Source organism: Nicotiana tabacum, chromosome 12, assembly GCF_000715075.1.
Source record: "Nicotiana tabacum cultivar K326 chromosome 12, ASM71507v2, whole genome shotgun sequence".
Classification (NCBI taxonomy): domain Eukaryota; kingdom Viridiplantae; phylum Streptophyta; class Magnoliopsida; order Solanales; family Solanaceae; genus Nicotiana; species Nicotiana tabacum.
The window spans coordinates 12,230,963-12,244,031 of NC_134091.1; the positions used below are offsets into that span (position 1 = coordinate 12,230,963).

Here is a 13,069-nt window from a genome sequence, read left to right on the forward strand (position 1 = left end):
GTCCGAACCAAATTTTATGCTTGGTCGTCCAACTTTCAGTTTAAGCAACTACTGATTAAGTCAAAACTTAATGTTATGTTTTCATTATATCGGTTACTACTAGTGAACTTAATGTTAATAGCACAAAATTTTTGAACTTTGTTTTTACTATATGATATCGTTTTTTCTTACGCAGCAATAATAGAGGAATTGAGAAAGCTCAACTTTAAACCAACGACTAACAAACCATTAAAATTCGAGCTCGCTCCTAAGATTATAAATCTTACAGAAATGTCCAAAATGAGTGATAACTTACCGACCTCTACCTATTAATCATAAATTTATCAAAACTAGTCAAACACATACAAAAATTAAAAACACAAATAAATAAGGATGTTTTCTCCCCAAGAATCACACGCAAAGATCTCCTTCCATATTTCTAAGCTTGATCAACAACATTAGATGTAAGACGGAAAGGAAATTTCATGCATGCGGTAACAAATAAGGTGATGAAATATATAAAAAAAAATATATACAAGATTCCAAAAACCTAAGAAAAAATGACCATTTTCAATGGGTATGGTTGAAGTTCATTGAAAACATATAGATGAGTCAATATACAAAATTTAAGGAAGATTGGAGATGGTTTGGACTGATTTGGTATCAAAAGTCGTAGTTAAAATTGAGTTCAAAAAATTATTTTGTGACACATGTATCACGCATGTATTTCACAGATAGGTGTACATAGATATACATGTGATACACATTTGATACAAATATGATACATATGTGATATACAAATGATACACTGATATATGATTGTGCATAATTTGGTAAATACAGAATTACTGTACCGAAATCGAAAGTTTTGGTATTTGGTATTCAATATTTTGGTATTTGGTATGGTATTTAGTTTAAGTTTTTAAAGAAATTTGGTATTAGGTATTTACAAATATAATACCGAAGTATCAATACCGTACCGAAATATATAATAATTTATAAAATACACATATTATTGATTATAACATACTAAGTTACATAATACTTTTCTCTGGTATGTATGTTGAGGCTGACAGTAAAGCCCATGTACGTCTTTAGGAAAATGGAAAAACAAGGTAGGTCGTAGATTGTGACTCTTATTCTCTAGGATGCCAAACATCTTAACGTGATACTTTTACGGTTTTAGGGTATTTTTTCTCTAAATTCAGCAATAAGTTCTAAACAAGTAATAAGACATTTTCAATGATTAAATTTATTTCTTTATGTACCTTTTTGCTCTCTATGGGTTAATACTTGATGGTTTGATAAATTTTTTGTGTCATGTGATCTTAGAACGTTTTTTTATTTTTATATTTATAAGTACTTTAATTAAGAATATTACGGTTTATGGCTTTATGCACTAGTTAATATTGAAACCGAAGTTACGGTATCGAATAAACCGAAACCGAAAGGAGAAAAATCGAACCATACCGAATATAATTAGGTACCGTATTGGTATAGCATTTTAATAAATCGAATACCGAAAATACCGAACCGAAATGTCTAAATACCGTACCGTACCGACCGACGAACACCCCTAGTGTGATACACATTATTTTTTTCTACGTTCATCTTCTACTTCGAATTTTCAATTCAAACCACCTCAAAACTCTACCAAATAATCCCAAAATTGAGATTCAAACTCCTTAAGATATATCCAATCTATTCCAACAACACCCCCTCAAAAAGCAAAAAATTGACATTTATTTGGCTACAAATAGCTAATTGGCTAATTTTTGTGCTAACTTGGCTGACATAACTGGTAGTTTCTCTAAAATTTGAGTTGAGTTTTTTCGGCATCTGGATTTGCCCATTTGGGGACTAAATGTGCTTCCATTTACTGGTAAAAAAAAAACACGAACATAAAATAACAAAATTAATTTTCATAACATGAATAATGCAGAATGAACGATTCATATAATTGATCCAACTTGAAACTTAATTGATCATCATTTATGGACTATAACTGTTCACACTGTGAAGATATTATCCTGCCAAAGTCTTGGCTAATTGATCGAAGTGGGTAGTTTCAGTAGACCCACAGATCAAGGAACAAATAGGGTAGGTAGACTTAAGCACCACATTACAATGGGCCACTGCAGGTTCGACATCTACTACAAAGAGAGAATCCACTTTAGATAACCACATCACTGCTAGGCAGCGTGTGAAACAGCCTGAGAGCTGACCTTTTACGGATATAAATTAGATCTTCCTAAAAAGGATGGGCGCACCATATTGAGGCTGTAAAGTAAGGCGCATAGTTGGAGCATGAACATATGAAGGTGACACTTCAAAAGAGAAATTCTGAATTATCATTGCTAGGATGATTTTGGCTTCAACCATGGCTAAGATTTGCCCAATACAAACTCTTGGACCTAATGCAAAAGGAAAAAATGAAGCCAAATGCTTTCGAGACTCGGCAAATCTCAGAGGGTTGAATTCCAGTGCATCTTTCCCCCATATCTCAGTGTCATGATGTACAGCAGCTACTGACACATAAAATTGTGTATTTGCTGGAATTTCAAGGTTTCCCAACTTAATATCCTTAGAAGTTCCCCTTGTCAATGCAACGATCGGTGGGTAGAGTCGCATTGTCTCATTGAGAATCATTGTCACCTGTTTGAATACACAAAATAAAAGAACAAACAAAGTAAGAGAACAAACATGGGAAAAGTTTGCAATCTGTAACCAAGGTTAAAAACTCTTAAATAGTGCTATTACGAGAATAGAACTCAGACCTAATTCAGTCTCAAAAGTTATCTAATGACGTGAGGATTATCTAAGACCATGTAAAGAGATGACAATTGATTCCCGCAACTAATGTAGGACGCTTAACACACACCTTGACACACTTAAGATTGGTTCTGAGAGTATAAAATGGGTCCGATATAAAATAAATCAATAATAGAGATGAGTTTGACTCTGATACTATGTTAAGAAAAATGGACTTTAGATTTAACTCAATATAAGAGCAGGCCGATGTACAATGTATCCCGCGTTCATGCAGAGTCCGGAAAAGGACCGCATCCCAAGGAGTGTGATGTATACAGCCTAATGCAAGCATTAGTACTTCTTCCACGGCTCGAACCCGTGATCTATAGGTGATACGAAAATAACTTCACCCTTTGACCTACAGGCCTAACTCAATATCAAAAACTAAATCATGGGAGTGAGTTGACGAGATCATATAAAAAGGCGACAACTAGTTCTATTCCCTCAACTAACGCGGGACACTTAAAAATAGATAGAGAACATAGATGAGAGACTCTGGGATATTTTACTTACAATCTTGAAATCAATCAGATTCTCTGCATTTGGAAGGTTGTTACCGTTGCAAACTCGAAAAACTTCATCTCGAGCTTTATCTTGCCATTCTTGATGCAATGCCAGAAGAAGAACTGCCCAAGTTAACAAGTTGGAAGCAGTTTCCTTCCCAGCAAAGTAAAATGTCTTGCATTCATCTATGACTTCTTCCACCCCAAATCCATGTTCTGCTTCACTTGCAGTCATTAGCAAACTAAGAAGATTCTTAGAATTTTCTCTCCCTTTAGTGCTCTCAATCAGCTTCATTACTGACTTTCGAGTTTCCTTCTCTAGTTTCCACCTCATCATGTTATTTTTTGTGGGCAAAAACCTATTTATTAAGACATTTCGTATTCATAATTAGTTAGTAAAATTTTTGTAAGGAACTAAACCAGTGGTGAACCTAGTAATTTCCCTAAGGATGCTCATCCTCTCTACCTTCTTGAAGGCAGGATAAGGTCTCCGTACACATTACCCTCCCAGACTCCGCTTGTGGGATTGCACTAGATTTGTTGTTGTTGTTCAAATTTGAAAGAAGTAAAATAAAAAAATTTCCATGTTCAATATATATTATATACATACATGTAAAACCTAATATTTCACATATATGCAATATATTTTCCGACAAAGGATGGTCAGTTGACCACCCTTACCGGAGTGTAGCTTCGCCCTGAACTAAACAAAGTTCAATAGCAAAGATAATATGCACTAACCTATATCCAGGAAGGTAGATGCTTCGAATTGCCTGCAAAGTAAGAGATATTTGTTGCTCTTGTGACTCAAATATGTGCTTCCCTTCTTCAAAACTACTCCCAAAAGCTGTTCTAGATATAACCTCAGCTGAGAGATCATTTAATTCTTTGAAGACTTCTATTTCAAATTCTTCCTTCTCTTCATTTTCTTTTTCCCATTTCTTCAACATTTTGGTAACACTAGTCACAATGTCCGGCACCCAAGCCTAGAATTCATTACTCCAACAAGCGAGAAGAACAAGTTGTTATACAAATTAAAAATAATATAATAATCGTTCGTCCAACCGCTTAAATAAAAAACATGGGATGAATTTATAATAAATGTATATAATATGTATATAACCGTGTATAGTGAGTATATAATTTATGTGTACGGGCTAGAAAAAATAAACTGTGAATTCGCCGGCTCTTTATGTAAAAGTCACTTTTTATTTGAAAAAAAATAAAAGGGATTGTTACATAAATAGCCAGCCAAATTCAATATTTACTTTTTCTAGCCAATATATGTAGATTATATATTTTATATATATACGCGGACTATTTTTAGCTTAAGAGATTAGGTGAGAGTCTATTTGTATTAATTAACGGGCTTTTTAGTAAGAGAGATGGATCACCTTAACAATCTCCATGTTGAAGGCCTGGTTTGCAATCCTCCTATGTAAAGCCCATTGTTCACCTCGTAAACCAACAAGCCCTTCTCCAAATAGCTGCTTAGTTAATGGATCAAACCCAATCTTATCGACAGCTTTATTCATAAAAAGCCCTTTTATCATATCCGGGTCAGCAATAGCCAACCGGGGCTTCGACCCAAACCAGAACAAAAACGTCTTCCCATATTTGGCCGACCAGTTGTAGTAATGAGGAGCAATCCGATGCAACACGTTATGATTAAACGGAACTGATTTCGATTCAGCTTTACTTATCTGCCGTTTGATTTCCTCTGAGTTTCCGTAGATCAGACGGTAACTAGGACCTCCAATTCCTTGTTTCCTAAAGTGATTTCCGAACTTATATGGAATGTAAATCACTGAGTAAATGAACTTGAAAAGGAAAGTCAAAAGTAGTAGCAGAATCATAAGAACTGTGAGATACATTGTAAAATACGCTCAGTTTTGGGTGCTATTACTGAAGATGAGCTTAAATTTAGGAAATCATCATTATATAAATGATTAAGTAGTGGGTAATAATAAATTAATATTAAAAGCTGCAGGCGGAAAAGATTAAACAAAAGGGATAAGTTAGTGACGGTCAGAATTAGTAAATGGATTTACTTGGTTGAGGCATCTTTTTGTCCAATTATTTTTGGGATCAAATAGAATGGAAATTTTTAATAGTGTTTACGTCAAATTAATTCAATTAATTGTACAAGTCAAAAATTGAAGAACAAATGCAAATCATGTAATAATCACTGCAGATTAATGTCACTGCAGGTGGTACAATGTACAATCAAGAGTGCTACATTCAATGTCATGCTCATCTGGCAATCCAATTTAAAATACTAAGAAAAAAGCATAAGTTGCCTTGAACTTGATATGACTCTCGAGTGAAAGAAGTTGCAAGTTTTCGTTCATTAGTTCAATGGTAAACCCGAATCTATAGAATATTAAAAAAGAGGCTTACGTTATTAAATATTTTATTTATATTTAAATGTGTGCGTATGATGATAGTCCATAAATGAGAGCCCAATTATTAGCGTGATAATTGATTACAGTCAAACATCTCTATAATAGCCTCATTTATTCCGATATTTTTTAGCTGCTATAGTGAAGTGTTGTTATAGAGGATATAGTATAACATAACATAAAAATCGGTTACGAAAAAAATATAATTTTTATAGTGAATGACTGTTATATAGAGATGTTGTTATGGAGAGGTCTAATTGTATAATGTTGTGCATTTTATGTTATTGCCGGGTCTAGTGTTAGGGCGAGTATAAGCTCAATCCGATGAGACCTCTAATCGGAGAGCTCACTAGGATTTCATTAATTGCTGTTAGATTCCTTTTCTAGCCCTTATATAAACATACAATCAAATTTATTTTAAAATATCTGTTGTGACTTGTGTGTGGTAGCTGTCTTATTTACGCCGTCATAAGACTTAGTTCTTCGTTAATCCGTTGTATGGCTCAAACAGATATGTAATTATTCTTGTTAATCCAAAAGTTATTATATTATAATATCATATTTGATCTTGGGTTATATTATGTTAATATTCTTATCGGTAGATCATATTGATTATAACATGAAATTAAACCATATCAGGTGGAGGAAAACAAGACCACTACTTTTACAGAAATGCAGGAAGAGATCATGAAAAGGGTGAAGGACCAGACAAGGAATGTGTCATGAATCCTGTTCAAAAACAACACTCAGCACTCGAAATAAATATGGGCCTGCTACATTTTCTTCTTTCTTTGATTTTCGATGTGACTCAACAGTCAACTACAGTAGCCTACAAAGCATTAAATTTAAGTTTCAAGATTTGACTGGGCAGCCCCTACAGCTATTACTACTGACTGGCATGATCGTCTCTGTTGAAGTGTTATGGTACTTTCAATATAAATGGTAATGTCTGTTGCCCATTCCCCACACTCCCATTTCTGATTTTTGTCCCCCGCCCCCCCTTTGCTGTATCAAGCAAAAGCGTATTTACTATTTTCAGAAGTACTACGTATTAGGAATATTTTATCTCATATATGAGGTATGAGAAGAGTGATATGTACGCAGTCTTACCTTACCTAAAGAGTAGAGAGATTTTTTCTGGTAGACCCTCGGCTCATAAAAGATACAAAGAAAAAAAAAGACGCTCAAAATGTTATTACTGATGATGTCAAAGTATATGGTATAATTTAATATATTTAAATTCTTGTAAGTCGTAAATGCTCTATAAAAATAAAAGTGTTAAATATGATGGAAAGTACCGAAATAGTTTTAAAATTGAACACTATTTAGCCATTGCATTAATTGCAATTTGAAAATTCATCACCAAAATTTTCAAATATTGAATTTTAATATAGTATTTGAAATACTCGCAAAATATTGAAAGGCTTATTTGACAAGTATTACACGTGAAATGATATTTTTTTACAGATGCAATTTTTATCTAATACAATTGCAAGTTTGCAACTTCCAAATACGATTTTTTAGCTTCTATTTCAAATAACTTTTTTTATAACTTCAAACCAATATTGTCAATTGATTTTTGTGACTCTTTACAAATTTATTTTTAATTTTATGAATGTATCTCATTTTTACGCATGAGAGATTTATTTTTACACATAAAAAAATTATTTTTTAAAATTTTAAAATTATAAAAAAGACATGATTACGAATATATGCTATTAGGACGCTAACACATATTTTAACTTCAATTCATTGACCATGCACAGTCAACCCCGGAATATTGAAGGGCAACGCACTTATTACGTATATGTAGATATTACTTATAGGTAGACAGCTTGTATCATCGATCAAGTAGTACAAAATCGGGCCACTCACTGTACATGGCAAAACAATATGACATTCCGCACGCGATTTAGACTTTTTGTTAGCATCCTAATTTTAGACCAAGGAACATTCACAACATCACACGTTATTTTGCTTATTTTACACATGTTAATAATGAACGTTCAATTCAAATGTGGAGATGAAAATCTAAAGCAAGAAAATATCAATAGGGAAAGAAAGCAGGTAAAAAAGAGAAATTTAATTTACCAAGCATATGGGACTTGGTCATTCTTTCGCATACAAACGAGTAGAAACCCAAGTGGCTAGTCCATCTACCATATTGTCCTAACTGCATGTCCTGAATATAAAACCAAAATAAACTAAGCTTAAAATGAAGTACGGCTATGAACATAACTTAGCTATGTCTATTGGATATGTATATGTATCAAACAAAAACTCTCCCACAAAAATCAAGATGGATTAATGTATAGAACTTCATTTCATTTTTGCAGTAATCCAACTAATTCCACCTAAAGCATAGAAGGCTTTCGATCAGAATGGCCATCCCAAGCCTCCCCTCTGGTTGCCACTCCACCATACGACGTCGTTGCCACACCAAATCCGCCGTCCATTGAGCTCAAAAGCGCTGAAAATCCATTTGACGAAGTCGCATTTGCATCATTTCCTAAACCAAGAAAATCAAGAGTCGGAGGCTTGTTCCCAAACATCATAGACTCATGAGATGGACCCATCATCAAATCGGTCCATCGTCCTGAAGGACCATTAGACGGGAGTTGTATCCCGAGCCCAGGTAGCTCTACATTGTTCTCTAGCTTCACACGGGAAATATTGTCCGATGCAGAGGTACTCGACATTGCCAATCCAAGACCACGAAGAAACGAGTTGTTAGACGATGTAGCGCCCATTTGGGCAGCCTTTTGAAGTAATGCAGTTGCAGATAATACTGGTTGTGTTGTTGAACCATAATGCTGGCTATGGCCGGTGTGATCTTGGAATAAAGTTGACCCGTCATTGGCCGAGAGATAAAACGAAGACGACAATGACAGCGACATTGGCTCTATGGGGCTAATTTGTTCTGGTCCAATAGCACAAAGAATATCCGAGTAAGACGAGTGGGGGTGCCCAGCTAAAGTCGTCGACGGTGGAAATACACTAGCAAACACTTTGCTACTACCAGGACCAGTAATACTAGCAGTAGTGGAAATTGTTGTGGCTGTGACAGTAGTTGTAGAAACAGGCGTTGTACCTTGTGCTGCTTGTAATTGTACACCAGCTTGATTTTGATTATCTGCTGGCAATTCTATCACCCAGAAAAGAACAAAGTGAAAAAGAAGTCTTATTCCTTCATTCACACAATCAAGAAAAAGATACAATCTTTTTTAAAAATGGAATAAACTTTTGTATGTTCTGAATCACAATATGCATCCCACTTTAACCAGAGACCTTTCACATTTAAAAGCAGAAGCAATCATGTACTAACTCTTTTCTTTACTCAACGTCCCTATTTTCAATCCTTTTTCGATATTTGAGACACGTACTAGCTAGCCTTGCTTTTTTTAATTACGCCATTTTTAATGCCCATGGTCAAAACTTATTTAAAAACGATTGTACTTATTTTCTTATTAATCCGTTTCAAAAAGACACGACACATTTCAATATTTTTTTAATATGAAGTATTTACGACCACACAAATGCTATAACAGGTTTGAGACCATAAATTTGTTTTATGGCCACATAAATGTTATAGTTAATTCAAAACTACACATCTCAAAAGTCTTCTCTTTTTTATTAAAGTTTATACGAACTCAAACTATGACAATCTTTTTAAAACTGAAAGAATAATTGTATAAATTAATGGGGAGATATTCACACAAGAAAATGAACACTTCAGGAAAAAGACAAAGGACACCAATGGACAAATGAGAACAAAAAAATAATTTAAAAAAAAACCCACATCGATCACATGAAGAAACACACCGTCAAAAAAATTCAAAGATTCTAATTTAAAGTTTCATTTAAACGAGAGAAGCGTTTTTTAAACATACTTCTTGGCTTCTACGATGTTGACAAATTGCAGATTATGCATGTGCAACTACTCAAAATTAAAAAGTACGTAGAATTAACCTTTTCTTTTCTTTTTTTCTCCTTATTTTTAATTACCTGAACTTTGAATGGACAGAACTGGAGAAAGAACTCCAGTAGATGGAGTTAAAGGTTGTGGGGGTGGACTAGACGAAGAAGTAACAGCTTCATCAACTTTCAAATTTTCCTCAGTATTTGTTATTCCCATTGGTTGAGCTCTTGCACTTTCTTGAGCCAATGCATCACAAAATGCCCTATGCGTTATAAAGCTATCCCTCCTTCACCATATAAAACCACAAAAAATAATAATTAGTAGACGTTTGAACGTGCATATTACTTACAAATAATGAAATATTATTAGGCATTTTAATATTTATTTTACAAATTTACACTTTTTTTTTAATCTTCGCTATGAAATAAAGATGAAAAATTAGTTGTGACTTCACATACTAATTTTTTCAAATTCAATATAATATTGACCAAATGGAAGGGAGAAACTGCGGGACTACGGAAATATTGAGGATTTTCGTTCCTTTCTCACTACTCCTCAAGTAACAAACAGCAAGTTAAATTTACTTATATAGAGAGACTATTTTCGATAGAATCTCATCCTAAGAGAACAAGCATTAACCTTCAAACTTCAACAAGATAGGGTGATAGAGGTTAACAACAAGATAGGATGATAGAACAATCTTTGTAATTCCATTAGACATAAATAAAATCTGCGTACATACTGCTCTACCCACCTGCTACTTATGGAATTACACTAGACTTATTGTTTGTTGTTTGTTGTTTATTGATACAAACCTCAAGCAAGTTGAATAGGAGAAAAAGTGAGTCAAAACATACCTAGAAAATAGAGTTCCACAATCACAACGATATTCTCTAGTACCACAAGTCTTCATATGAGCTTTCCAATCAGACTGCACAGCATATTTTTTAGTACAACGTTCACACTTAAACTTCTTCTCACCATGTTTTCTGCAAAAATGTTTCTTAATTCCTGTAAGATCACCTAAAGCTCTAGACGGATCGTGATGAACACACATGGCCTCTGGACAAACATACACACGTTTTTTCACTTCTTTACTCGTACGTTGCCGGAGTTTCCAAGGTAAATTATGTCCCCTTCTATGTAACTGTAAATTTTGGTCACGTTGAAACCCTTTGTTACAAATCTCACACACAAATCTGTTTGTTGCCATTAGCGTTTTTGGTGATAGAGCTATCACTTCTGCTTCTGGATCTACAAAAACCAAACATTTCACCCGTAAGCAAACAATAATAGAAGGCGCAGAAATCATTACAAAAATAGTCGGTCAATTCATACCTACATTATATATTAATTATATATATATAAAAAAAAATAAATTATGCATATATTATACTTATTTTTTGTTTAACCGATTGAACGGCAGCTATTTGGGTTAATACTTCATAACAATTATGACAACAAAATATTAGTATATCCCAGTGGGATCTGGAGGACAATATATAAGTAGAACTTACGTTTATGCGGAGGTAGAGAGGCACGAAGTAGAAAGGTTGACTCTCGTCAGGAGAAACAATAAAAAAAATAGTGAAATTTTTTAACGTTTTTTTTTTACCTGGATTACCTGGAAGGTTCCTTTTCTTCTTTACTGGAAAATTTTGTTGGGTAATTGTTTCTTCTAATGAACTGCCAGCTACTGTCATTGATGATGAATTTTCCATCTCTGCCATATTTTTAGCTAAGAAAAACTTGAACTTCACATGTGTTTTTCCAGCTACTTTTCTCCACTTCAGCTCAAATTACTGCCCCTTTTAAGTAAAAATGGGCAGTCAAAATCTTGATTTCAAAAATGCTTTTTCCAAACCTTAAATGAAGAAAAGAAAAGTTTTACCAACTATTTCCGAAGCTAGGAAAAAATTGCTACTACTGTTTTTGGGAATTGTAGTGCTCCCAAAAAAGAGGAAGGAAAAAAAACTCTTATTGAATGAAGAGAAAAATGGGAAGAGGTCTAATATTCAGACATGGCGGCGTTTATTCAGAGAGAGTGAGAGAAGACTGGTTTAGAATAGAAAGCGATCATAATAGAGAAATGTTTATAGAACTCTTTTTCAAATGTTTTGTTTTTTAATTTTTTATTTCTTAGCGGCGAAACTAACCATGTGTAGAGTTAAAAGTATCAACCATGGTTAAATTGAAGGGAGGTTTCAGTTTCAGCTGCTTCTTTCCCAAGACCAAGCTCGAGCGATGAATCCAATTGTCCACGTGGCATCATCTGGTTCATTATACGACACCTGTCGGAGGAACTCGGACTAATCAGTTCGTGGTTCAGTATTTTGTCGTTTAGTGTATTTTCGTTTAAGTTGGCAAGACCAATTTACCCCTCATTTTACGTCAGATTTTATTCTTGAAATAATATAAGAAAAACTTAAAAATATTCAAATCGATAGATACAGAATATATTGCTCATTCCCCTTCAATTTACGTGACTAACAGAGACAAAATTTAAGAAAGAAATAATGATTTTACAAATTTGTTTAGCGTGTTTAAACATGTCATAAATTTAGTTATACCTTGAAAATTTGTGGACTAAGGATTCTCTAAAAGCTTATTATCAGCTCAGATTAGAAATTTAAGTTTAGATTTCTTTTTTTATATTTATAATGGTTCATTCTTTTTGGACCAAATTATAAAAAGAAAATATAGTTACATAAACAGAAATTGAGAAATTGAGGAAGTTTTATTTAAAATTATAATATAACTTATGTCAGAGACAATAAGGAATAGTTTTGTTGATTACTCCACATTAGAATAAAAAATTCTAATATAAAAATAACACAGAATAATATAATGTTCGGTTTTGCTCAAAACGTAGCGCAATATGCATAGCTGGTGCAATGTTTGGAATTTATGTAGGTAGCTATATATGCAATATAATTTGAACTCAAAATATGTGCTAGTAATATAAATTATTTTATATTCTTATTGTTATTGTTTCTTTTTTATCTTTTTTTTAGCCGAGATTCTATCGAAAACAATCTCTCTATGGGGTACCTTCATAAAGTACACACTAGCCTCCTTAGTGTTTGACCAAAAAATATTGTTTTTGGCTCAAACAATTAGATTTGTATGAAGAAGAGTTAATCTTAATTAAAAATAATACCCGAAAGATAAAGCTACGTATGTCACGACCAAATAACTAATATATTTATCCGAATGGCAATGATTATAAGCAACAATAATGATATTCAATGACCCACAAAGGTGAAGGATGGCATTAAATAGCAACAAATAACACTAAATAACATTTATATAAATAAAACGTATGAGTCACCCGAAAAGGAATGAGATCAGTGGATATTCTTTCTAATAATGATGAATGATTGAAAAGCCTTTGAACAATTGAGTTGTTCTTGGATCTAGTGGGAATGCTATGCAAGAATCTTGATAAAAAAAAA

General features: G+C 33.5%; 2 protein-coding genes across 3 annotated transcripts; both read right to left on the bottom strand.

Annotated features, from left to right (window-relative positions):
- Positions 1-1,936: 1,936 nt before the first annotated feature.
- On the bottom strand, positions 1,937-5,222 carry LOC107826733 (cytochrome P450 734A1-like). Its single transcript, XM_016653758.2, has 4 exons — positions 4,688-5,222; positions 4,035-4,279; positions 3,304-3,652; positions 1,937-2,634 (listed from the first exon to the last, which is right to left on the bottom strand). Exons 1-4 carry the CDS (start codon positions 5,165-5,167, stop codon positions 2,221-2,223), a joined length of 1,488 nt encoding a protein of 495 aa, XP_016509244.2. The 5' UTR covers positions 5,168-5,222; the 3' UTR covers positions 1,937-2,220.
- Positions 5,223-7,763: 2,541 nt separating this feature from the next.
- LOC107826732 (zinc finger protein GAI-ASSOCIATED FACTOR 1) lies at positions 7,764-11,713 on the bottom strand. 2 transcript variants are annotated; one of them, XM_075226154.1, is made up of 4 exons: positions 11,230-11,713; positions 10,472-10,868; positions 9,701-9,900; positions 7,764-8,840 (listed from the first exon to the last, which is right to left on the bottom strand). In XM_075226154.1, exons 1-4 carry the CDS (start codon positions 11,342-11,344, stop codon positions 8,050-8,052), a joined length of 1,503 nt encoding a protein of 500 aa, XP_075082255.1. In that variant the 5' UTR covers positions 11,345-11,713; the 3' UTR covers positions 7,764-8,049. The 2 variants fall into 2 exon arrangements, with proteins under 2 accessions (XP_075082255.1, XP_016509243.1); XM_016653757.2 differs by having other exon boundaries at positions 11,239-11,700.
- Between the last annotated feature and the right edge of the window lie 1,356 nt (positions 11,714-13,069).